At 38.4% G+C, this 27,109-nt stretch overlaps 1 protein-coding gene across 1 annotated transcript; it reads left to right on the top strand.

Annotated features, from left to right (window-relative positions):
• The first annotated feature begins 439 nt into the window (after positions 1–439).
• TRIM23 (tripartite motif containing 23) lies at positions 440–25,508 on the top strand. The gene is made up of 11 exons (XM_049768785.1): positions 440–566; positions 3,477–3,639; positions 7,900–8,021; positions 11,142–11,420; positions 12,305–12,487; positions 13,682–13,897; positions 15,778–15,912; positions 17,145–17,274; positions 18,146–18,256; positions 20,188–20,312; positions 23,085–25,508. The coding sequence occupies exons 1-11, from the start codon at positions 483–485 to the stop codon at positions 23,262–23,264; spliced, it is 1,728 nt and encodes a 575-aa protein (XP_049624742.1). The 5' UTR covers positions 440–482; the 3' UTR covers positions 23,265–25,508.
• The last annotated feature ends 1,601 nt before the right edge of the window (positions 25,509–27,109 follow it).

Here is a 27,109-nt window from a genome sequence, read left to right as displayed (position 1 = left end):
TCGGACGGCTGGCTGCGAGCACCGAGGCTTCTGGGTAGGAGCCTATGCTCCGCCCCTTCGGAGCACTCTGTGGCGCCGAGGCTTCTGGGTAAGAGCCTGTGCCCCGCCCCTTCGGAGCAGGCCGTGGCGCCGAGGATTCTGGGTAAAAGCCTATGCTCCGCCCCTTCGGAGCGGGCCGTGGCGCCGAGACTTATGGCTAAGAGCCTGTGCCCCGCCCCTTCGGAGCAGGCCGTGGCGCCGAGGATTCTGGGTAAAAGCCTATGCTCCGCCCCTTCGGAGCGGACCGTGGCGCCGAGACTTATGGGTAAGAGCCTATGCCCCGCCCCTTCGGAGCAGGCCGTGGCGCCGAGGATTCTGGGTAGGAGCCTAAGCCCCGCCCCTTCGGAGCAGGCCGTGGCGCCGAGGATTCTGGGCAAGAGCCTATGCCCCGCCCCTTGGGAGCAGGCCGTGACGGCTCCACCGGCGGCGCGGGTCCTCTGAGGATGGCCGCCCTGCTGTTAGTAAACAAGCCTGGAGCGGGCCTGGACTGCGGCCGGCAGGGCAGCCGCACTGCCGCGGTGGTGAAGGTGAGTGTGTTCTGCACCTTCGGCCTCCCCGCACTTGGTCTCGCGGGCCCAGCGGGCGCTGCGGCCTGGGCTGCTTCTGCACAGCACCCGGGCGGGATGGATGCGCCGCTGCGCGGCTCTGGGCCCGCTGGCGGTGCCCTTCCCGCGACGTTTGCGCCTTCGCGCCGGCTCCCTCCGAGGCGCTCTGCGGGCTGGCTGCTGGGGCCTCGGCCGCGGAGACTGGTGCCCGATAGCCTGTGCGGATGGGCCCGGGAGAGTGGCCCGGGCTGGCCTGGCCCTGGCTCCTCTGCAGTTAACGCTCCATAGGCGTGCGTGCATCATCACCCTTTCCACCTCCCCTTAAAAAGTCATGGTGCTTAGATAAAGATTTATATAAAAAATAAAACATATAGGCCTATAAAAAGAAATGGAGCCATTCTTATTTGCAGGCACCGTTAAGTGTTTGGCCTCGTTGATAACCTTTGTTGCAGGTGGCTGTTCACTTACCCGTTTTTGCAGGGGAGGAAACAGGGATAGGTTGCACCCGAAGTCTGCTTCTCACGAATGCTCTGCTCCTTCGGTAAACTGACAGCGATGGCTGCTGGATCTGCCCTGGATAGACAGATAGATAGTGTATTCTGTCTAAGCTGTTGCAGAGTCTGCAAGGGTAGATGGGGTGGGCACGGTGGCTGATGTATCTGGCGCATGGAGTTTGTTCGCTGCCATGTAGAAGTGCTCCAAAATGCATTTATAAAATTAAAAAAAAATAATGGAGGTATATTGCTTTTCTTCTGTTATTTATATAGAAAAGGATTTAGAAGGGGAAACGAATCTTAGTGATTGGCAAAATGAACTGCATCCTGAAATATTCTTATTCCTGACTGAGCGTTTGAGTTGCAAAAGAAGGATTAAAAAAGAAAAGATATGATTAATTCCTCCTTCCACTGGTTCTGATGAACTCTTATTAACATTTCAAGTGATTTTTTTTTTTTTTACTTTTTAGGTAGATATTTGGGCTGTCTTTCAATCTTGACGACGCTGCTTATGAGCATTTGCGTACAATTTGATGTGGGCACGTTAAAGTTTGTTATAGCAGCATTTGATATAATAGAAGCTCTTTAAAGTTCCATCATTATGTGCAAATGTGCCAGAGTTGTGCAATAACTCCTTAGCATTATTGTCATGCCCTAGTTTATAAGAATTATGGAGTTATAAGATTGAAATGAAAAGCAGTATACCTCATTGTTATTTATATAGATTATTTCATTGGAAGATAAAAAGTTGAAACACATGCTAGTATGTAAAATGACTTGTAGTTTAATGACAGGGCTTTTATCCTTTGAAAATCTGATAAATAAAAAGAGTAGTCATTACCTCTTATAACATTACATCATAGATTATATACTCTATTTCATGTTTATAACTAATCAGAAATTAGCAATTCTTCATGTTAAGCACTTTGTGCAAATTTTGAGTATATAAATACATATTGATGCCATATACATCATCATTTGAAAACATCTAAATACATTTGCTATTCTGGATTAGATTAATAAAGCTATTTATGGAAGTATAGTATGTCTAAATGATTTCTATATTTTTTAGTTTTTAATTTATTTTTGGGTTTTGAGGGCATACCTAGCTAGACTCTACTTAGGGGCTATACATAATTCTGTGCTCAGGGTTCACTTCTTGTAAGGCTTAAGGGAATAGATCTGTCAGAATGGCCCAAGGTGCAAAGCAAGCGCCTTATCTCTTGTACTATTTCTCCAGCCCACTGCTTTGTTTTAGTAACAAAAACAAAGTAGAATAGCTAGTCAGTATGGATATTTCTTAAATTAGTACCTTATAACACTTTCAGCTATATTAAGGAGTACTAATATATATATATTTATATATATACATATGTGTGTGTGTATATATATATATATATATATATATATATATATATATATAGTCATTTTTGAAGGGGCATTTACTTGGGCTTTTTTTTTTAAAAAACTAAAGTACAAGTTCATGGGTTTGGGAACCAGATATGCCAATTGCCACTTAGTATTGTTCTCTTTAATTTGAGTACATGGCTTTCATTAAGTCATGTGTTGTAATTAGAAGGAAGTATATTCTATATATTTTCTATAAAAAATACTTTCTGTATTGAAAACAGGGAGTTTAAATTTAAATCTTACAACTTTTTTTGCTTTACCTTAAGTGAAACAAATGACTACTGGAGAATTCTTGAGAAATACAACATCTTTGGTTTTTGTTGCTATTTTCTTTTTCTTTTTAAATTTACAGGGATAAATTATCCTACCACTGACAGTTTACCCTATAAATGAAAAAGAACAAAGATGCTATATTTCCCACGTATGTGAGGATTCCCGAATTAATTTGGCTTACTGCCCCTTTTTTAGAGGGAGAACAAAGTATTCATTGCCTCCTTTGAAATCTCTTTAAGTAAATAAAAAAGGTGTCCCAATTTCACATTAAGCTTTTACTGCCCCAACCCCTCCATTATTTCAGTGTGTCTCTGAGGGAAGGCATAGCTCAATTTGAGAAAATGTCCTAGTATGTATTTCTGTTGATTTAGTGGGGTTTAATAATTGCAAAAGAATTAAGGCCCCAATTACATAGTTTCATATTCAACTATAACAAATTTTCAAAAGATCATGATGGTATTAGTTAATGTCATTAAACTTCAGGGAGGTTTCACTATTAGGAAAGACTATAATATAACTTAGGTAGTATCTATTATGTGAAAACTTTTGAGTTGTTAAAAAGGATTTCAATTTTTGCAGCCTAGATTTTTTTTCTGGAGGAGTAGGAGTAAAGGAGCTTTAATTGTTTCAGTATATTAGCTCACTTTTTAAACTTAAATGTTTATATGTACTTTTAAGTCATTTGAAGAACCTATGTTCCATTTCCAAATATTAGGTGTTGGAGTGCGGAGTCTGTGAAGATGTGTTTTCTTTGCAAGGTGACAAAGTTCCACGCCTTCTGCTTTGTGGCCACACAGTTTGTCATGATTGTCTCACTCGTCTGCCACTTCATGGAAGAGCAATTCGTTGCCCTTTTGACCGACAAGTAACAGATTTAGGTAGGAAAATATATATATGTGTATTTACAGCTTTAAAATATTGTATCTACTTTGTTTTTATTACATGCATCAGGCCACGTTCACTAGTACTGAGAAATGGCCGGGGGTATGAGATTACTCCAGGTATTGCTAGACCCTGTGGTGTTGACCCAACAGTATTATTTTCTGCATTGTTTGTAGTTTTTGGCCATACTTGTTGGTCCTCAGAGCTTACTCCTGGCTCTGTACTTAGCAATTATCCTTGGTGGACTAGAGGAACTATATGGGATGCCTGGGATTAAACCTGGGTTGGCCAGGTGCAAGGCAAGCACCGTACTTATACACTGTGTTATCTTTCCAGCTGTCAAACGCTCAATGTTTAAACTAGAAAATTATGACAGGGAGTAGTTAGTCATATTCTAACTTGAAATAAAACATGTTTTAGGTCCTCGGTTTGCTCTATAGCACTGCAAAAAATTTTTTTCAATGGTAAAGGAATAACTTACATAATTAATATAAATATGAAAACCTGGGGCTGGAGTGATAGTAAAGTGGTTAGGGCATTTGCCTTGCACGCAGCCAAACCTGGACCAACCAGGGTTCCACTCCTGGCATCCCATATGGTCCCCAAGCCTCCAGGAGTGATATCTGAGTGCAGAGCCAGGAGTAAATTCTGAGCGTTGCCGAGTGTGGCCCCAAAACAGGAACAAAACAAAAGAAAACATATAATAGTATGAAGAAAAAAAAATCTAGAGAAGAAGGTTACAAATGTGAGAGAATCAGGATCTGATCTATTGTTCACAGTCAAGAACTTCAGTTCTTCAATAAAATTCATACTTTCTTGTTCTAATTATAGGTATGCGATTCATTTTTAACATAAAGTGACATAAAAGCAGAAGTGAAGTGTTATCATTCTAGGAGAAAAATTTTAGAATTTGTTTTAAGGTCTTGCAGTAAATCTCTTTGGTAGACCAGATGATTGGACAAAATGGAGTGCATTCCTGGTCAAGAATAGTGAAAAATAGAACCTCTCTTACTGTCCTCAATCCTTCAAATGGTGTGTAAGCAAAAAGTGGTTTTTGGTTATTTTAAATCATTGAAATGTTAGGTTATGTAGACAGTATCATGTATCAAAAATAGGCAGTAAGTAGATACTGTCTAGATACAGTTGGCACTTTGTGTATGTGTTCGTTACATGTGACAATATGTAAAAAAGAATTGACAATATTAAGAAAAAAGTCACCACAAGTTATAATACTATTAATGAGTTTCATGCATACAATACAATACAGTGCCATACTTGCCATCAGTGTGTCTGGGTCCCTCCATCATTGTTTTATCCTCACCCTTACTTTCTCCCCCCATAAAAGTTTTTTACTGATGTATAATAGATTTGCAATATTTTGGAATCTCCAACATTTAATTTCACAGTAGTTTATGTATATAATACTACTCTTACCATCAGAAAAGACCAATTTTTGACTCGCCCTCTGCTACCATAGTTTTTAACATATCTAGGAGTTAGTTTTACTATTTCATGCTAGTTTGCTTGCTCTAGTCATTTTACATAAGAAACATCTTTTTGCTTCCTTAAATATTTTACTGAGTATAATTACCTCAGTGTGCATCCATTTTTTCCAAAATATACAATTTGATTTTCTATGTGCTAAAAGTGAGTGAGTGTATTGAGTCTATTTATAATAATTGAGTATATTTTCTAGTCTTTGTTCACAGGTATTTAAGTTGATTTAGTGTTTTATTTTTTGGGTCACACTCGGCGATATGCTCAGCGGTTAGTCCTGCTCTACACTCAGGAATTGCTCAAGGATCCATATGTAATGCTGGGGGATTGAACCCTGTTGGTGGTATGCAAAGCAGAGCCCTACCTCCTATACTATTGCTGCCCTTGATTCTTTGTTTAGTGTAGGTCGGTATAGTTAATAATTCTCGTATGATTATAGAACCACAAATATTCTTTCAGATTAGTATCTGATATCATTCAGACAAAGGTCCAGGAGTAGCATTGCTGAATCAGTGAATTTCTTGGTATGTGTGGGGTGGAGGATTGGGGGGTGGTATTCATCCATATACCTGGCAATGCTCAGAGGCCCATGTGTGGTCCTGGCGATATAAATGGTATTAGTTCAATGCAAGGCGAATGTCTTAACCCCTATAGTATCTCTCCAGATTTCCGTTTATAAAAATATTTTCATTTATTAATTTACTTTGCAGTGCCAGTGGTGGAACTCAGGGCCTTAGCAGGTCCATGAGCCATGTGTTGAACCTCTGAACCGTATTCCTCACTTATATTTATCAAGGAGAAACTGTATTTGTGTGATGGAATTTGTGTAGTCGTTTACTGCTTCAAAATTTTCTATTAGAGTCAGGGAAAAATATTATTTTTATCTTTTCTAGTTCTGTTTGTCTAGGGAGGTGTGAATTTTTCAGTTCAATGAGTCATTGCTTAGTGGAAGCAGAGATAAACAAATGGGATTATATTAAACTAAGAAACTTCTGCACTTTCAAAGGAAACAGTAACTAGGATACAAAGGCTGACCATGGAATGGGAGAAGCTATTTACCTAATACCCATCTGATAAAGGGCTTATATCTAAGATATATAAGGTACTAGCAAAACTGAATAAAAATTACTAACTTCTTCAGAAAATGGGAGAATAAATGAACAGACGTTTCTTCAAAGAAGAAATACAGCTGGCCAAAAGGCACATGAAAAAATGCTCCACATCACTAATCATCAGGGAGATGCAAATCAAAACAACTATGAGGTAGCTTCGCACACCACAGAGACTGGAACACATTGCAAAGAACAAGAGCAACCAATGCTGGTGTGGATGTGGGGAGAAAGGGACTCTCATTCACTACTAGTGGAAATGCCAACTAGTCTGGCCTTTTTGGAAAACAATATGGATATTCCTTAAAAAAAAAAAAAAAAAAACTGGAAATTGAACTTATGATTCAGTAATAGCACTTTAGAGATATACCCCAGGAACACAAAAATCACAATACAAAAATGTCATCTGCACTCCTATGTTCTTTGCAGTATTATTTATAATATCCAAAATCTAGAAGCAACAAAAGATGAGTGGCTAAAGAAACTGTGCTATGTCTATTCAGTGGAATACTATGTAGCTGTTAGGAAGAAATAAAGTAGTAAAATTTGCATGGATGGACATGGAGATTATTATGCTGGGTGAAATGAGTCAAAGTGAGAGGGACAAACAGAATAATCTCACTCATCTGTGGGATATAAGGAAAATAAAAAACAATGTGGAGATGATATCTAGAGACAATAGGGATAAGGATTAGGAGAACCAGTCTTAGTAGGAAGCTTGCCACAAAGAGTGGAGAGGGCAGTTAGAAAGTTCTACTATGAAGGGGACATTCATGGCATCCCTTCATTAACAGTAGTGTAAACCACAATGTCAAAAAGAGATAAAATGCTTGCCCCAGAGGCAGGTGCGGTGGTTAAGTGGGAGGGAAGAGGGCATCAGGGAAGTTTAGAGGGAAACTGTTGACATTGATGGCAGGGAAATGTGCACTGGTGAAGTCATATACATTATATGACTAACTCATGAACAATTTTATCTATGGAAGAAAAAAATAAACTAGTATGAGCGGGCCTGAGTGGATAGCACAGTGGTAGGGTATTTGCCTTGCAAGCGGGCAATATGGGGCAGGTTCAATCCCTTGCATCCCATATGGTCCCTTGAGCCTGTAAGCAGTGATTTCTGAGCGCAGAACCAGGAGTAACCCCTGAGCGCTGCCAGATGTGGCCCAAAAACAAAACAAAAAAAAACTAATATGAGCAACCGTGTAACCATAGTGTTTAAATAAAAAATAAAATAAAACTAAAAAAATAGTCATTACTTATCTGTAGTTATGAAATGAATGGCCTGATTATGAACAGCATCTTAAAAAAGAAATAGAAAGCATTAGAGTATATTGTATAAATAGATGTGTGAAACTTGTAGTTATATACATATATATGCTAGCCTGGGTTATATAAAATGTATTATCAGTTGCTATAAAATACTGGAAAATACTTGTAGTAGTAAATGTAAAAATAATAAAATAGCATTAGATAAATGACAGGAAGTAACATAATTTTAAAGTATGTTTTACTTAGAATGACTTTTTAAAAGAGAATGTTAATACAATTGTTTCAACACAAAAAGAAAATGGTTTTAAATTTAGACATTAGTTATTAATCTGAGAAAATTACAAATACAGTTTTACTAGACTTTTAATTTTTATATTCTAGGAGACTCAGGTGTTTGGGGATTGAAAAAAAATTTTGCTTTACTGGAGCTTTTAGAACGACTACAGAATGGACATACTGGTCAGTATGGACCTGCAGAAGAAGCCATTGGACTATCCGGAGAGGTATTGATAATTTTCTGAAACTAGATTGTTATGAATATAATTGTTTTCTTTTTTATTTTAATTTATTTATTTATTTTTGTTTGTTTTTTTGGGCCATACCCGTTTGATGCTCAGGGGTTACTCCTGGCTAAGCGCTCAGGAATTGCCCCTGGCTTGGGGGGACCATATGGGACGCTGGGGGATCGAACCGCGGTCCTTCCTTGGCTAGCGCTTGCAAGGCAGACACCTTACCAGGGGTCTTAAACTCCCAGCCCTCCATACAATATTTTGTGGCCCTGCCCTAGAGGAATCTTTTTTTGTTTTGTTTTAGTTGTTTGGGTCACACCCCCTAATGTTCAAGGCTTATTACTGACTTTGCACTCAAGGATCACCCCAACTCTGCCTCCTGCAGCCCCTAGGTAAATAGAGTTTGAGACCCCTGACTAGCGCCACCTCACCAGCCCCCCAATTTTTTTTTTATAATTAAAAACATTGCTGATAAAAGAAGGAATTGCCTTTTTCACAACAGTAATTAGGAACTCAGAAACAGGGTTTTATTTTGTTTTAATTATTTTATTTTAACACCAAGAATACAAGGTTGTTCGTAATATTTTTTCCCCACAGTTAAAGTTGTTCATGCTTGAGTTATACTCATACAATGTATAACACCCTTCACATTGTCACATTTCCAACCACCAGAGTCCTCAGTTTCCCTCCCCCTCCTCATATTCTTTCCCTGCTTGTCTCTGGGGCATACATTTTTCCTCTCTTTCTCTCTCTCTCTCTCTCTCTCTCTCTCTCTCTCTCTCTCTCTCTCTCTCTCTCTCTCTCTCTCTCTCTCTCTCTCTCTCTCTCTCTCTCTCTCCTCTCTCTCCTCTCTCTCCTCTCTCTCCTCTCTCTCCTCTCTCTCCTCTCTCTCCTCTCTCTCTCCCTCTCCCTCTCCCTCTCCCCTTCTCCCTCTCCCCCTCTCCCTCTCCCCTTCTCCCTCTCCCCCTCCCCCTCCCCCTCTCCCTCTCCCTCTTTTCCTCTCTCTCTCTCTCTCCCTCTCCCTCTCTTCTCTCTTCTCTCTTCTCTCTCTTGTCTCCACCCCCCCCCCCCCCACTGAGAAACAGTTTTTCATTGCATGCAGTTCTGAAGGCAAGTATTCTCAAGAAGACAGAATAAGGGCTGGAGAGGTAGCATGGAGGTAAGGTTTTGCCTTTCATGCAGAAGGTCATCGGTTTGAATCCTGGCATCCCATATGGTCCCCTGTGCCTGCCAGGAGCAATTCGATTTCTGAGCATGAAGCCAGGAGTAATCCCTGAGCACAGCCGGGTGTGACCCCAAAACCACACACACACACACACATACACAAAAAAGACAGAATAAAACTAAAACTAGAATTTTCTGAAAAATTTGGCTCATTTATTTTCCTTTTTGTTTTTTGGTTTTTTGGTCCATACCCAGTGATGCTCAGGGGTTACTCCTGGCTATGCACTCAGAAATTGCCAGGGGATCAAACCGCGGTCTGTCCTAAGCTAGTACCTGCAAGGCAGATGCTTTATTGCTCTGCGCCACTGCTCTGGCTTCTAGTTCCCAATTTTTATTTATTTATTTATTTATTTATTTATTTATTTATTTATTTATTTATTTAGCTTTTTGGGCCACACGTGGTGATGCTCAGGAGTTAATCTGGCTATGTACTCAGAAATTGCTCCTGGCTTGGGGGACCACATGGGATGCCTGGAGGGGATCGAACACTATCTGAACTAGGTTAGTGCATGCAAGGCAAATGCACTACTGCCTGTGCCATCGTTCTGGCCCCAATTTTTATTTTGTATGTAAATTTTTCTTTTTACTATAATTTAGTTATTTCAAAGGACTAAATAGAGTAAAATGACTTTGGAAGAATGTAGGGGTCAGAGAAAATATAAGGGGTAAGGTGCTTACCTCGCATCAGCCAACCCTAATTTGATCTCTTCTTTTTTTTGAGGGGGTTCACTCCTGGCAGGCTCGGGGGACCATATGGGATACTAGAAATCGAACTGGAGTCTGTCCAGGGTTGGCCGCGTGCAAGACAAACTGTGCTATCACTCCAGCTCACCAGTTTGATCTCTTATCGCCAGTACAGAGCTAAGAGTAGCTCTGGAACACTTCAGGTCATGGGCCAAAACACTCTTCCACCTCAGATAAGAAGGATGTATAAACTGTATTAAGGTAGAGAATACAAATTTGAATCAGTGACTAGAGTACATGTACAGCATAATAAGAAACTTGTGAAAGAGATCATTCAGTGCAAAGAGAAATTGCCTTTTTCATTTGTTTAGGTTTGTTTTGTGCCACAACCAGCATCTCTCAGGGATTACTCCTGGCATGGTAGGGGGACCAAATGGAATGTCAGGGATTGAACCTTCCACATGCATGGCAAACACCCTACCCTCTGTGCTATTACTCTAGCCCCCAGGAAATGGCTTCTTATAGATAGCAGTTGTAATATTAGAGATGATTTCTTAGAAGTTATCTTTGATTTTATCTTGAGTATAGTTTGAGTTTTAACCTCAAATCCATAGCATATATTGATATGCAGTTATGAAGCAAGTGATAGAAGTGATTTTTTTTTTTTGTTGTTGTTACCACGTCCAGCTGCACTCTTGGGTTACTTTTGGCTCTGAACTTAGAAATTACTCTTGGCTGGCTCGGGGGAACTTATAAGATGCCTGGTATCAAACCCGGTGGGCCACATAGAAAGCAAATGCCTGTCTGCTGTGCTATCCCTCCAGTCCCTGAAGTGAAAAAAAAAAATATATATATATATGAATATATATTTAATAATTTTTATTGTGACCAACGTGAATTATAAGTCTTTCACAGTAATATTTAAGGTACATAGTGACATTGAATCAGGGCTATTTCCACCACCAGTGTGGACCTCCCTCCAACCCTGTTCCCAGCATCCCCTCCTCCTGAAGTGAATATACTTTAAGATGTACTTACAAAATTTTGTACTTTCTACTTAGTTACCAGTTTATTTTCATATAGAAAAGCTTATCCAAAAAAAAAAATGGGTGGGAGGAAAAAGATCATGGACTCATGGACTTTTATGTTTAAAAAATTGCTATGTTACAGTGGCTCCATTTAAGACATGAACTTTTTATTCTTTAGAGTATCGTTCGTTGTGATGAAGATGAATCTCATGTTGCATCTGTATATTGCACAGTATGTGCCACTCACTTGTGCTCAGAGTGTTCCCAAGTTACTCACTCTACAAAGACATTAGCAAAGCACAGGAGGGTGCCACTAGCTGATAAGCCTCATGAGAAAACCATGTGCTCTCAGCATCAGGTGCATGCCATTGAGTTTGTTTGCTTGGAAGAAGGCTGTCAGTCTGGTCCACTTATGTGCTGTGTCTGCAAAGAATATGGAAAACACCAAGGTCACAAGGTATGAACATAATTAAATGGGGGACTCTCCCTGGTTTATCATTCCACTATTTGATTTTGTTGACCTCTTTTTATGCTAACAGTGGCAATTGAGGGAGAGTTAAGTGATGAAAATGAATGAAGTTTGTAGCATGATGAGCTTTAAAAAATTGCAAGGACATCTAGATTCTTCTGTAAAGAATAAACTTTCTAGCAGGAAATAAAATTTCTCTTTGTGTACCTGCTTTTATAATCCACAGGTTGGTTTGACAAATTTATGTCCATAGATAAACTACTGCTTATATTGTCTCTGGTGGTCTTGCTTAGTGATAATGGATTTCCAAGTTTTAAATAGTTTCTTTGCAGGATAAATTTTTTTGTTAGTTTTTTTTTTTTTTTTTTGGTTTTTGGGCCACACCCTGTGACGCTCAGGGGTTACTCCTGGCTATGCGCTCAGAAGTTGCTCCTGGCTTCTTGGGGGACCATATGGGACGCCTGGGGATCGAACCGAGGTCCGTCCTAGGCTAGCGCAGGCAAGGCAGGCACCTTTTTTTTTGGGGGGGTCGCTCCTGGTGGTGCTCAATATTACTCCTGGCTCTTCGCATAGGAATCGCTCCTGGTGGGCTGGGGGTGGGAGGTCTTGTATTAAATAATTACACCTATTATCCGGTTCCCAAGACCCCTCCCAAAAATGGGTGGGTCTCAGATAGGTACCCTACAGGAGGGACCATAGGCAATGCCAGGGATTGAATTTGGGTTGGCTGCATGCAAGGTAAGGGAAGTGACTTACCCTCTGTACTATTGCTCTGGCCCTAATGTGACTATTTCTGTTTAAAAAATTTTAGTAGAGATTCATATATTTCTTTATGTCATGAATTTATATTCATGTAATGTTTTCTTTTACAGCATTCAGTTTTGGAACCAGAAGCTAACCAGATCCGAGCATCAATTTTAGATATGGCTCACTGCATACGAACCTTTACTGAAGAAATCTCTGATTATTCCAGAAAATTAGTTGGTATTGTTCAACACATTGAAGGAGGTGAACAAATAGTAGAAGATGGAATTGGAATGGCTCACACAGAACATGTATGTTTGTGAACTTTTAGTGTTTACTATTTGGTTATTGTTGACATAGAGGTTGTGTGAGAATTTTTATGGTCTTTTATGACATTAGATTAATAAGAATGGAAATTAATGTTCTAAGTAGATGAATTTGAGATTTTTTTAAAAGTAGGTAGGTCTTAATGATTGTTAATAATGATTAGCTAGGTAACTAGAAGGATCCTAATGCTTCCATTTCTACGTTGCCCAATTGATAGTCCTGTTGTGCACTAGTAGGCGAGTATGAAAACTTGGAAGGTGATAAAGGAATCAAGATAATAAACTTAATCTGGGACCAGAGAGATGTATAGCAAGTAAGATATCCAACTTTGCATGTATCCAACCTGATTTTGATCCCTGGAATCCCATATTGTCCCCTAAGCTCTGCCACAAGTGCTCTATGGGTATAAAACCAGGAATAAGCCCTAAGTACCACTGGGTATGACCTCCCCCCCAAACAAACCAGAAAATAAATTTAATCCAGATGTTGAATTTCTGTGTAATAAAATCGAAAATAGTGCAGTGAATTGAGTTAGTAGCAGGGCACTTGGCTTGCAAATGGCTAACCCAGGTTTGAGTTCTGGTACCACGTGGTCCCCTAAGCACTGGTAGGAGTGATCCCTGAGTGCAGAGTCAGGAGAAAGCCCTGAGCATTTTCAGATGTAGCCAAAGAAAACCACAAATTTTTAAATTTATAAGATATAGACAGTATTTACAGGGCTGGAGCGTGGCACTAGAGGTAAGGCATCTGCCTTGCAAGCAGTAGCCTAGGATGGACCATGGTTCGATCCCCCAGTGTCCCATATGGTCCCCCCAAGCCAGGAGCTATTTCTAAGCACATAGCCAGGAGTAACCCCTGAGCCTCAATGGGTGTGGTCCAAAAAAACAAAAACTAACAAAAAGATATAGACAGTATTTAAATTTTAATTGTTTTCACATACATTTTTTTTTTTTTTTTTTTTTTTTTTTTGGTTTTTGGATCACACTCGGCAGGCTCAGTAGTTACTCCTGGTTCTACACTCCGAAATCACTCCTGGCAGGCTTGGGAGACCATATGGAATGCTGGGATTCGAACCACCATCCTGCATGCAAGGCAAATGTCTTATCTCCATGCTATGTCTCCGGCCTCATAAAATATTTTTTAGGGTCAAATGTTTGAACTTATTTTTGTTTTCTTAGGTTCCAGGTACTGCAGAGAATGCCAGATCATGTGTCCGAGCTTATTTTTCTGATCTGCATGAAACTCTTTGTCGTCAAGAAGAAATGGCACTAAGTGTTGTGGATGCTCATGTTCGAGAAAAACTGATTTGGCTTCGGCAGCAACAAGAAGACATGACTATTTTGTTGTCCCAGGTTTCTACAGCATGTCTCCATTGTGAAAAGACTTTGCAGCAGGTAAATAGTTTACAGTTTGGTTATCATGTAGCTTAATAAGGAAGATTTGCAGGGCCAGTGAGGTGGCGCTAGAGGCAAGGTGTCTGCCTTGCAAGCGCTAGCCAAGGAAGGACTGCAGTTCTATCCGACGTCTCATATGGTCCCCCCAAGCCAGGGGCAATTTCTAGCGCTTAGCCAGGAGTAACCCCTGAGCATCAAACAGGTGTGTCCTGAAAAACCAAAAAAAAAAAAAAAGATTTGTAAGAGTAAGTAGATAAGTAACTAATATACATGCTTGTTATTTTTTAAATTAATTTAATAAATACCTTATGTCTGCTGCATGTAGACGTATTTAATATTTTGTGTTTTCTGAAGCTCTTTTGTTAGGGGATGTCTCTGGCATGTGCTACATACATCTGTTCTATTCAGTGGATCTTAACTTTGATGTCAGTATTATAACAAATTTATGATTTTGATGTTTAAGATATGAAGAAAATATTACCTCTTTTGCAGAGGTCATGCTTTTTATCCTGCATGTTGAATGAATAAGTCTTGTTCATATTTCTATCTCTGAATTATTTGTATCCAGTGCTTATTAGATATCTGTTTTGCTTATGATAGATAATTAATTTATATCAAATATTATAAATTAATCTTGTCCTAAATCATATTTACTTGAATACTTGAAAATATTTATATATTTTATAAAAGTTATGCTTATAGAACTGGACCAATAGTACAGTGGGTAGAGTTCTTGCCTCGCATGTGGGTGTGATCCCCAGCATCCCATTGTGCCCCCCAACCATTGCCATGAGTGATCTCTGAAGCATAAGGCCTTAGCACCACAGGATGTGGCTCATAATTCAGAGGGAAAAAAAAATGAAAAAATGCTTCTCAATTTGACTTTTTCCTTTTTCTCCACAATACATTTTTAATTTTTTATACTTTTAAAAATTTTTATTTATTTCATTTTGGGCTATACCTGGCTGTGATTAGGGATCATTCTTGGTGTGGCCTGGGACTATATGCAGTGTTGGGGATTCAGCCTGTGCCAACTACGTGCAAGACAAATGTTCTAACCACTGTACTCTTAATTTTTTGGCCCCTATAAAAATTTTAAAACTCATAGTAGACATATAGTATATATTCAGATGTTGTTTTCATCCTTTGTTTTTATCTCTTTTAAGTTTTTGCTTAAATCTTATACTTGTTGTATATGTAAGTACCCACCTTAGGAAATTTTAAAATTTGACGTTACCAGCACCTTAGAAACACCTCAGACTCTAATTAAATAACTACCTTCCTTTCCCCAGAAGAGTAAATCACTATCTTTATTTCTGTTGTATTCTTTATTTTTGCTTAGTTTGGTAATTAATATATATTAAACCATAAATCTGACTTTTTGCTGTTATTTTTTCTTTTTTTCTTTACTATGTTTATAAAATTCATATTATGCTTAACTATGGTTTATTTTTATATAGAATAACGTTGTATATGTGAATATGCCGGTGTATCTTTTTATTCTCCTGATAATATGGTTTTTGTTTTTGCTTTGGGGCCATATCCAGCAGTGCATAGACTTCCAGGGCTAATACTACTTCTGTGCTCAGGAGTAATCCATGGCGGTGCTCAGGGGACCATATATGGTGCTGAGGATTTGAACCAGAGACAGCAGTGTGCAAGACAAGCTCCTTACCTCCTGCACTATCTCTCATGCCCTGTTGATGGACTCTCATTTACTAGCTCATTTACTAATGCCCAATCTTCTTAATGATAGTCAAGTTTTTGATTAAGTTAGTTTTAATACTGCACTGTTTAAGGAATTTAACATACGTTTAAGTGATGACTCTGGTGATAACTCTGAATTAACAAGTTTACAGAAATCTATTTATCTTTTCTAGGATGATTGCAGAGTTGTCTTGGCAAAACAAGAAATTACAAGGTTACTAGAAACATTGCAAAAACAGCAGCAGCAGTTTACAGACGTTGCAGATCATATTCAATTAGATGCTAGTATACCTGTAACTTTTACAAAGGTAAATGCACTATACTTAATTTTTGGTTATGTCTTTTGAAAATCTTATTTTGCATTCCATGATAAATTAGCTTGAAAAGACAGCTAAGATATTTGTGAATATACATACGAAATAACTTCTCTCAATGGAGAATAGAAAGTAACATAATCAATCTCCTTAAACTGTCATCCATTTTAGTCTAGTATGTGTTTTTTTTTTTGTAAAAAATTTTTTATATGTCAAATGGTAAGTTGCTGAAGTAAAATTTTGGAGGGATATATGAATATGTTAACAATGAGTATTTTTGGGACATTAAGAGTCAGTTTTACTTTCAGTTATTTTATGGGGTAAAGGACTTCACCTGGCTAATTAGAGACTATTCCTGGCTCTGGTCAGAGAATCAGGGATCAAACCTGGGCCTCCCATTTAATATGTAGCTTATTTTTTATTTTATTTTATTTTATTTTTTTTTATTTTATTTTATATTTTTAGTGGTTTTGGGCCATACCTGACAGTACTAAGGGGTTACTCAGAAATTGCTTCTTGCAGGATCAAGGGCCACATCGGATGCCAGGGATTGAACCCTGGTCCGTCCTGGGTTTGCTGTGTGCAAGGCAAATGCCCTACCTCCATTATCCTATTTGTAAATAAAGCGTTAAGAATTTTAAACACTCAGTTGAATTAGAGATTCTGAAAATTGAGTGGATATGTAAACTTTAAATTTCTACACTAATTAAGTTTTAAAGGGCCAGAGAGATAATAAAATTGTTAAGGTGTATTTGATCCCTATGACCCAATATAGTCCCTTGAGCCCTGCCAGGAGTGATCCCTGAGCGCAGAGCCAGGAATAAATACTTAGTGCCATTGAGTGTGGCCCTCAAAAGAAAATAAGCACACACAAAAAAATTTTACTGAGAGATTTATTAGTGAGGTCTCTGACAAGAATAGATACAAGTTTTTTGGGAACTACAACTCAAATTTCAGTGAGCTTACGAATGAGTAGGACACAGGGAAATAAATTTTTTTTTTTTGGTTTTTGGGTCACACCCGGCAGTGCTCAGGGGTTACTCCTGGCTCTATGCTCAGTAATCACTCCTGGCAGGCTCAGGGGACCATATGGGATGCCGGGATTTGAACTGCTGTCCTTCTGCATGCAAGGCAAACGCCTTACCTCCATGCCATCTCTCTGGCCCGGAAATAAATTTCTTAAATAAATATATGTTTACTCATAATTTTTAAAACTTTAATTACAGGACAATAGAGTTCATATTGGACCAAAAATGGAAATTCGAGTTGTTACATTAGGATTAGATGGTGCTGGAAAAACTACTATTTTATTTAAGTTAAAACAAGATGAGTTTATGCAGCCTATTCCAACTATTGGTAAGTGACTGTTGGTTTTTACTTTAATGAACATTTTTTAGACAGACTCTAGCTGTCTAACAAATTCTCTTGGTTTCACTTTATACCAGGCAAGTATGGAGATGAGTCTTTCATGGCTTATTTATTTATTTGGTTTTTAGGCCACACCAAGTGGCACTGCAGTCAGGAAATCACTCTTGGCAGGTTCAGGGGACCATATGGGATGCTGGGGATCAAACAAGTCTGTTGCATGAAAGGCAAACACCCTTCCTCCTGTGCTGTCACTCAGCCCCTCTTTCCTGACTTTTGTTTTTGTTTTTGGGCCACACCTAGCAGTGCTCAGGGATTACTCAGGGCTCTGCACTCACAAATTGCTCCTGGCAGGCCCAGGGAATTAGATGGAATGCTATGGATCGAACCTGGGTCAGTCCGAGGTTGGCCGTGTGCAAGGCAAACACCCTACCACCATGATATTGCTCTCTCAATCTTTCCTGGCTTTAAAGACATCAGCATTTCAGGAAAAATGCAAGATTCTGTGGTCACAAGATTTAAATGTGGGTGGTGGGATATTAAAAAGAAACAATATTAGCAGGACTTTTTTTAGGAATAGAACATTGGTGAGGTTAGTGGTATGTAGGTATTATACAGAGTTGGCAGATATTTGAAATTCAAGGTTGTCAGGACCCTGGTAGATTTGGAGGCTAACAACAGTTAAAAATAAAAAAGACCCAGACAATTATATTAACAAAAGAGCTGGCTGTGCAGTAATAGAAATTTATGTCTAAAGATAATCTGCAAGTCCCAGTACTAAAAAGTTGCCATTGTTTTTTTTATGTCATTCATTGTAAATATAAATTAAGTATTTATTAAAGTTATTTTTTTTATAAAACAGGTTTTAATGTGGAAACTGTAGAATATAAAAATCTAAAGTTCACTATTTGGGATGTTGGTGGAAAACACAAATTAAGACCATTGTGGAAACATTATTACCTTAATACCCAAGGTAAGTGTGAAAATTGTAACTTACTTTTTCAGATCACTAGGATAGTAGTTTTAAGGATGTTTTAACAAGTTGTTTAAGCTTTGATAAAATTTGGACTATACCTTTAGATATTGCTAGCCACCTCCACAGAATTAAAATGAAGATAGAAAGAATGAAATGTGTGTATTTTATTTCATGCAATACCATAATTAGGAATAAAATTATACTTAGATGCAATCATTAAGAGTATTTTTTTTACTTCTCTTAAAAGTTAAAGTATACTTATAGTGATTACATATGAATGCTGCCTATATTGTGTAAAACAGAACTTGTGTCATATGAACCTATATAGATATATAATAACATATTTAGTGCCATGTAATCATTCAAGATTGATCGAAACTGAAACAAGAATCAAACAAGAAAACACCTGAATTACTCAGTAGTTTTATATCTTCAATAGCATTCTCAATTACTGTCTACAAAAGTAGCTTCATTAATTTTCTTTTGGCTACTGTTAATCTCATATATATGCTACCATTTTATATTTACAGCTGGCCTCCTTTTATACTTTTACCTGGTAATCAGGATGGAATTTAATAAGTTTATGTTAGTTCTTTATGTTATACCATTCTCAGCTGAATAAGAGACTTAATTATTTTGCTTCAGAATTTGGGGGTGGGGGGTGATGGCATTCAGGGTGTGCTGAGATAGGATGTACTCCTGGCTCTGCTCAGAAATTAACTCCTTGGGGAGTCTTGGGGCACACTATGTGGGACGCTGAGGATCGAACCCAGGTTGGCCACATGCAAGGCAAACACCCTACCTGCTGTGCTATCTCTCTGGCCCCTGCTTCAGGACTTTTGATGTTGAAAATAGGGGTCTGATTTATGGGGTGGGTGGATAAAACTTTGAACATGAGGAATGGTTGAGGGTTTGGGAATATATAAATATTTAGGAAGATTTCGAAAAGGGAATCAATTCAATAGGAAGTTTCTACTGTGTGTTTATAGTCCAGTCTATATGGAAAATACAATCTATTTTCAGTACAATATTCCTGAGAATCTAGAATAAGTACTTGGGAGAAATAAAGATAAGTGACTTACTTATATTTTAGGTATTATCTTTTTATAAAGAAAGTAGTATAGGGGCCGGAGAGATAGCATGGAGGTAAGGTATTTGCCTTGCATGCAGAAGGTCGGTGGTTCAAATCCCGGCATTCCATATGATCCCCGAGCCTACCAGGAGCGATTTCTGAGCATAGAGCCAGGAGTAACCCTTGAGTGCTGCCGGATGTGACCCCCCCCCAAAAAAAAAAAGTAGTATAGTAAATAAGATAATGAAAATTACATTCTAATTAAGAGAGAAACATTGAATAATACAAAACAATTTGTGTTTGGTAGATTAAGGATTGTAACTCTTATAGCTGTAAAATGAAAACTTTTTAAAAAGGGATGTGAGGTGCTGGAGTGATACAGTACAGCAGTAGGACTTTTGTCTTGCATACTGCCAAACCAGGCAATCCAAGCCAGCTAGCAGTAATTCCTGAGTGCAGAGCCAATAATCTGGAGTATTGCTGGGTTGTACCTGCCTCCCTCACCCCACCAAAAAAATGGGGATGTGAATTATTTGAGACCACACCATAAACTTTAGTCACAATAGGTAGCCTTTATGTGAAAATAGTGATGGTTGACTGGTGATGGTTCAGTAATAGAGAACTTGCTCTGCAGATGAGAAGCCCTGAGCTTGATTTCTGGCATTGTATGATTGATTACTCAAGCATGACTGGGAGTAGTCCCTGAACACTATTAGCTATGCTTTAAAAACAAAAATGGGGGAAAACAGACTATAACGAAACTAACCAAATGATAATAATGAGAACATTGAAATATTTTATCTATTTATTGAAACTTAACAAGTAACTAATAGTCTTTTCGTCTTATTTTTGGTAGCTGTCATATTTGTTGTTGATAGCAGTCATAGAGACAGAGTTGGTGAAGCACACAGTGAACTTGCAAAATTGTTAACAGAAAAAGAACTTCGCGATGCTTTGCTCCTGATTTTTGCCAATAAACAGGTATGTATTTGTTTTTCAGAATACTTAATAGGTTTTGCATTCTGTGTCATAATATTGCAGGAAAGATTTAAAAAGAGAATTAATGAGACTAGAGGGATAAAACAGTAGTTAGAGCTCTTGCCTTGTACACAGACTACCCAGGTTCAATTCCCAACATCCTATATACTTCCCTGACCACTGCCAGGAATAATTTCAGTCTGTAATGACAGGAGTTACCCCAGAGGCTCACTGGCTGTGAACCAGATAATCCCCCCAAAATAATTTAGTAATATTTATAAATTTTCTGATATATATATCAGAGTATCATTATACATACATAATACATATGTGATTTTTTTGTTTTTTGGTCTTTTTTTTTTGTTTTTGGGCCACACCCGTTTGACGCTCAGGGGTTACTCCTGGCTATGCGCTCAGAAATCGCCCCTGGCTTGGGGGACCATATGGGACATGGGGGATCGAACTGTGGTCCGTCCTATGCTAGCGCTTGCAAAGCAGACACCTTACCTCTAGCGCCACCTTCCTGGTCCAACACATGTAATTTTTTTTTAATTTTTTTTGTTTTTTGAGCCACACCTGGTGATACGTAGGGGCTATTTTTTGAAAATTATTCACTCATAGGGGCTATTTTTGTGGGGCACAGGAACCATATCGAATGCTGGACATTGGACAAATCTCTATCTGTTGTACTATCTTTACAACTCCCCAAAAGGCAGGCTTAAAGCTTATACATTTTGATTATGGACATGCAAATGACGAAGTGAAATACTGTTTTCTATTATACTATTAGAGACTTTAGAAATGTTTATCCTGGGGCTGGAGAGATAGCATGGAGGTGAGGCGTTTGCCTTGCATGCGGAAGAACGGTGGTTCGAATCCCAGCATCCCATTGGTCCCCCATGCCTGCCAAGGGTGATTTCTGAGCGTAGAGCCAGGAGTAACCCCTAAGCGAGTTGGTTGTGACCCAAAAAACAAAAAAAAAGAAAAAGAAATGTTAATCCTCAGGTTCCATGTGTATATAGATACTATCCTCAAAGGCAATTTGGCGGTACATATCAAAGTTTTATTTGCATACACTTTCTTACTCTATAGTTCTGTTATTACTATTATCTTCTAGGCAAATATTCCAAGTTTAGCCTACACATAATTTTACAAGCATATTGAGGAAAAAGTATGATTGTGTATATAGATGTTATTTATAATAAGTACACACCTCAATCTGTTAGAACTGTTGGATTGGTTTAGAAATAATTGCTACAGGGCTATAGTGGTAGTACGGTGAGTAGGGTGTTTGCTTTGCATGCTGCTGTCCTGGGTTCAATCCCTGGAACCCCATCTGGTTCCTCAAGACTTCTAGGAGTGATTCCTGAGTGCAGAGGCAGGAGTAAGCCTAGAGCACAGCTGGGTGTCAGCAAAAAATAAACCCCCAAAAAGAAAAAACACTTTTGGGAGTAGAGGCGCGGAGCAATAGCACACAAAGTAGGGCATTTGACTTGCACCTGGCCAACTCAGGTTCCATCCTTGATATCCCATATGGTCTCGTTAGTGATTTCTGGGCAGTGATCCTGGAGCACCATTGGGTGTGGCCCAAAAACAAAAAAAAGAAATAATTCTTTTTTTTTGGGGGGGGCACACCCAGTAACGCTCGTTAGTGATTTCTGGGCAGTGATTCTGGAGCACCATTGGGTGTGGCCCAAAAACAAAAAAAGAAATAATTCTTTTTTTTTGGGGGGGGGCCACACCCAGTAACGCTCAGGGGTTACTCCTGGCTATGCGCTCAGAAGTTGCTCCTGGCTTGGGGGACCATATGGGACACCGGGGGGATCGAACCGCGGTCTGTCCAAGGCTAGCTCAGGCAAGGCAGGCACCTTACCTGTAGCGCCACCGCCCGGCCCCAAAAGAAATAATTCTTATAGAGACTGGAGCTATAGTAGAGTGAAGAAGGCTCTTGCCTTTTTGGCCCTGGAAGATGCAACATGACACCTTTGAGTACCTCTGCAAGTGTCCTCCAAACCCATAAATAAATAAGCATTACCCCACACAGTGAAATGCAACTCAAATATTTAAATATAAAATATTAAAAATAATGTGAAAAATCTTCTGGAAATGCTATCTTCAATGTATGTTAAAAATACACTAAGGACTGTGTTTCTTATATTTGTATGTGACAATTTGCATGTGACAACATGCAAATTTCTAGAAATGTTCTAGAAAACAACTAATTGTTGTTACTTGTGGTTGATTCTGAGAAGTAAGGATGTTTAGAAGGAGTGAAGGAAATATTACAAATATTCTGTAGATATGTTATTTCTTATGCTTCTTTTTCGTTTCCTTTTTTTTTGCTTTCTGGGCCATACCAGATAATGCTCAGTCATTATTCCTGGCTCTGTACTCAGGAATGACTCCTAGTTGTGCTCAGAGAACCATATGGAATGCTGGGAATTGAGCCTAAGTTGGTCATGTGCAAGACAAGTTCCCTACCTGCTGTCCTAAAACTGGCCGCTGGCTTATTTTTCTTTTTATATTTTATCGATGCAGTATCTTACATTCAGGTTGTGTAGATTTTATTGCTTTGCTTATGTGCTTTCTTACAAACTGTTACAAATTTTTTTCAATAAGACTCCATTAAAAAATTCTATTAATCTGAAAATAATGATTTAAAAATGAGTCTAGGTTTTAATTTTAGGCTTCTGTTATGGCATAGTAATAATTATAATGGTCGTTTTTGTGGACAATAAAATATAATCTGATTTGTAAATCTAATTTATGTTTCAGGATGTTGCTGGAGCTCTGTCAGTAGAAGAAATCACTGAACTCCTTAGTCTCCATAAACTGTGCTGTGGCCGTAGCTGGTATATTCAGGGCTGTGATGCTCGAAGTGGTACAGGACTATATGAAGGACTGGACTGGCTCTCCCGGCACCTTGTGGCTGCAGGAGTGTTGGATGTGGCTTGATTTTAAGTGCAGCACTTGTTTAAATCTATGGTTAAGAATTATTTTGCACACATGCTGTAAGGAAGTTTGCATCTCAAAAATAGTTGAGGATGTACGAAAGGCATTTTGGACTGGAAGTTTAGTACAATGAATGTGGTTTTAAAAAAATGATTTGGTAGCGAAATTTTAAGTATCTTGAGTTAAATTCAGGGAGTGCCTGAATATGCTTTTTTCAAAATATGCATTTATTACTTAAATTTAAATTTTATGTGACTCATAGATTGGAAAAGTAGTCACAGAGAACTGATAAGTGAAGGCTAATTCTGAGAATGAAGGAACAGCCAATTGAGTGCCTAATGGAATTCCTGTGTTAGCAGGTAGAGCTAGTGCTCTCACTTGCCTTTTCACTGAACTTCAGCAGTATTTGAATAGTTGCAAAAATCGTGACTTCATGAATCCAAACTTCATCTTTGAGTAACAAGATTATTTTACTTTTATGTTGAGTGTAACAGTACCTTTATGGGTAAGATAATAAGCTAAAGATAACTTAATATTTTTATAGTGTTTTATTAAGATTTTCTCTCTAAAACATTTTGTAAACAAACCCAGTGTGTCAGAATGAAATGTTATTTAAGTAGTTTTGATTGTCAGATTAGTAAAAAAACTGAAGAACAATTAATAATAAAACTGTGAAAGTCAAGTTATATTCTAGTTTTACCTTAACTTCTAAAAGACCCATTTCGATGGTAGAATCTTGTTATATATTTTCCCAAAAGTGGTCCTTCTACTTTTCAATATATTTAAAGATAATAATTTTTAAAATTGTTACATCTTTAGTGGGAATGAATATAAGAAAAGTATGTGCTAAAGTACACATAGAACCAGGATTGGCTTTATATAAAAGTACAGATCTAAGAAAACTACTAAGAGAAGTCACTTAAATAATGTGTTATATCACTTATATCAGTCTCAAAATTAGTATATTTTTTTGATAAATGTATCAAGAGGCCATAGTAATACTACAGTGGGTGGGATGTTTGCTTTCCAGTTTTAATTATCCCACATCCCATATGGTCCCTGCAGTCTTCCAGAAGTTATTCCTGAAGACAGAGCCAGGAGTAAGCCCTCACATTCATCCGCAAGTGTGGCCCAAAAGCAAATAAACAGATAAATGTATTCAAGATATCTTCTTGAAAAGTTAAAAAGAGTGTGTCTAAGGAAAGAAGAAACAAAAGTTCATGTCATGTTTATTATACAGTGTTTTAGGAATTTAAGAATGTGCTATTTACTGTGTTCCATTTTTCATATGTAAGTGGTTGTTTGGGTTCACATCTGGCACACCCACACTCTGGGGTCCCTACTGCCAGTGGTCAGGGACTATGCAGTGTTGGGACTGAACCCTGGTCTCCCCTCCCATATGCAAAGCATGCACTAAGCCCTTTGAGCTCTCTACAACTCTGTGTTTAATTTTTGTAAGGATACTCACTATGACAGTATGAGTCATTATATTTAAACATAGCTAGAATCTTTTTTTTTAATGCTCTTTAATTTGGAGGAACTTGTGTCCTAAATCTTGTTAGTTGGAACTGCTATGAGGAAATTGATGTCTTATGACATGATGTGACTTTTAGGTTTTGTTTCAGTTCCTTCAAATTTATTTTTATTTAAAACAAGTTTTAGGAAATAATTTTCTAAGTCCATCAATGTTATGGATAATGTGTAAATAATACATATTTAATCCCTTTCAAGTAAAAGGTTATGCTGTTACAAGTATAGTTCGTGTGTATATTAATACTTCTAAATTAAGTTATTTAGTATTTGACTACCGTAACTGTGAAAAATAAAAAAAGGTGTTGCATTTGCCTGTGAACCCTTGAAAGGTTTTCTCTACTAGGTATTGGGGGCGGCGCGAGGTTTAACACTAACAGGTAAACTTTCTTTCCTAGTAAATTGTTTATTTCATCAATTTTGGTAAACTTTATAATTCCATAGCATATTACTGAACACAATTGAGAAATTAAACTATTGCTTAGCTCTAATTGTAATGATTATAATTATAGTGCTTGTGTTTTTTTTAATAAAGAAATATTTTGGGGCTGGAGTGATAGCACAGTGGTAGGGCGTTTTTGCCTTGGATGTGACTGACCTGAGTTTCTGGCATCCCATATGGTCCCCTGAACCTGCGAAGAGTAATTTCTGAGTGCAGAGCCAGGCATGACCCAAAAGAAACCCCAATAAAATAAAATGTTTTTCTTAGGTTTTTAATACTATTTGTGGTTGTATTCTTTCACTTATTATGATCTATGATTGTTTTAGTTTGGGTTGTTCTTCCCTGTGTTCCCTATGAACCAGTATCTTGCTTACTTCCCTGTTTCTTTTATTTCCTTTCTGAATAAACCTTTGTTCTCTCTTGAACACATTTTTCTAAATCAGTTTTTGTTCAATTAAAACTACCTTGCTGGGCCCGGGAAGATAGCACAGCGGCGTTTGCCTTGCAAGCAGTCGATCCAGCACCAAAGGTGGTTGGTTTGAATCCCGGTGTCCCATATGGTCCCCTGTGCCTGCCAGGAGCTATTTCTGAGCAGACAGCCAGGAATAACCCAAGTGCCGCCGGGTGTGGCCCAAAAACCAAAAAAAAAAGTCAAATTTAAGAACAAAACTTTTTTTTGGTTTTGGGTCACACCCGGCGGCACTCAGGTTACTATTCTTGGTTCTTCTCTCAGAAATCACTCCTGGCAGGCTCGGGGCATCATATGGGATGCGGAGATTCGAAGCACTGTCCTACATGCATCCTACCTCCATGCTATCTCTCCGGCTCAACAAAACACTTAGGTGTCCAGTGACAGCTGAGCAGATTTTGAGGAAGCAGTATATATGCACAGTGGAAAATGCAGCTGCAACAAGTAATGAAATGCAATTCACTGCAACCTGGTTGGAAACGGAGGATATAATGTTAAGTAAAATAAGTCAGGACAGTTAGGATGATCTCTTTTACATAACCTGAGCTTTTATCCCAAGCAAGACTTTTCTACTAGAATTTCTTGCTAAGCAGAACCAAAACAAGAAAAATAAGGGGGCCGGGTGGAGGAGGCTACTTCTACATTTGGAAATAAACACACCAAGAGTTATAACTACTATTAAGGAAATAAACATACAAAGAAAATAGAGATAATCCCCATTAAGTCTTTTGAATAGTCTTGGGGAGGAATAAGATCCAGGTTACATTTTCATCCCACACCATGGTCTTATTGAGTCTGAGAAATGGTTTGCAGCAGTAAGGGATCAGGTAGTGTCCTTGAGCTGCGGTGTCCCTCTGGAGCTGCAAGTAACAGTCCACATTGAAGGTGGGTGGGAAAAAAAGGGCTACATAGGATAAGTCAGCAGGAGTGGTAGCTGCAGCTTCTTGCTGATGCAAGAGATGTGGGGCTGAGAAGGTGTCCTTTCACTTCTTGTAAGGTGTTTTTAAGTCTAGTCTTCCAATATATTAAATTTATGAGAATGAAAACTAGCATGATTTCAAGATAATTTTAATGGGGAAAGAGAAAATATGTCATCACTGCCACTTGGTGGCAGTATTACCAAAAATACAGGTTTAGGATTTTAGCAATGTATAAATTGCTACATAATTCTAAAGACTAGACAGGGAAATGCTTCATAAAATTATTTTATGTCCAACTGGAAGTTCTTTACTGTGGTGATGGGGGCTGTACTTTGCAGTGCACAGCACTTACTCCTGGCTGTGCACTAAGGAATTACTTGTGGTAGTGCTCAGGACCATATGAGATACCAGTGATAGAACCAGTTCAACTACATAAAATTTATCTTACTCTCTGTGCTCTTGTTCTAGCTCCTTAAGTTCTGCTTTT

The sequence above is a fragment of the Suncus etruscus genome, chromosome 2 (assembly GCF_024139225.1).
Source record: "Suncus etruscus isolate mSunEtr1 chromosome 2, mSunEtr1.pri.cur, whole genome shotgun sequence".
Classification (NCBI taxonomy): domain Eukaryota; kingdom Metazoa; phylum Chordata; class Mammalia; order Eulipotyphla; family Soricidae; genus Suncus; species Suncus etruscus.
This window is presented reverse-complemented; position numbering and strand designations above follow the sequence as displayed.

What these genes read in the sequence shown, in the direction of transcription:
- TRIM23 (XM_049768785.1), top strand. Translation starts at nt 483, where the DNA reads ATGGCCGCCCTGCTGTTAGTAAACAAGCCTGGAGCGGGCCTGGACTGC. An exon ending in GCACTGCCGCGGTGGTGAAG is followed by an intron (nt 567 to 3,476) that starts GTGAGTGTGTTC and finishes TCCAAATATTAG; the next exon opens with GTGTTGGAGTGCGGAGTCTG. An exon ending in GCAGCCTATTCCAACTATTG is followed by an intron (nt 17,275 to 18,145) that starts GTAAGTGACTGT and finishes TTTATAAAACAG; the next exon opens with GTTTTAATGTGGAAACTGTA.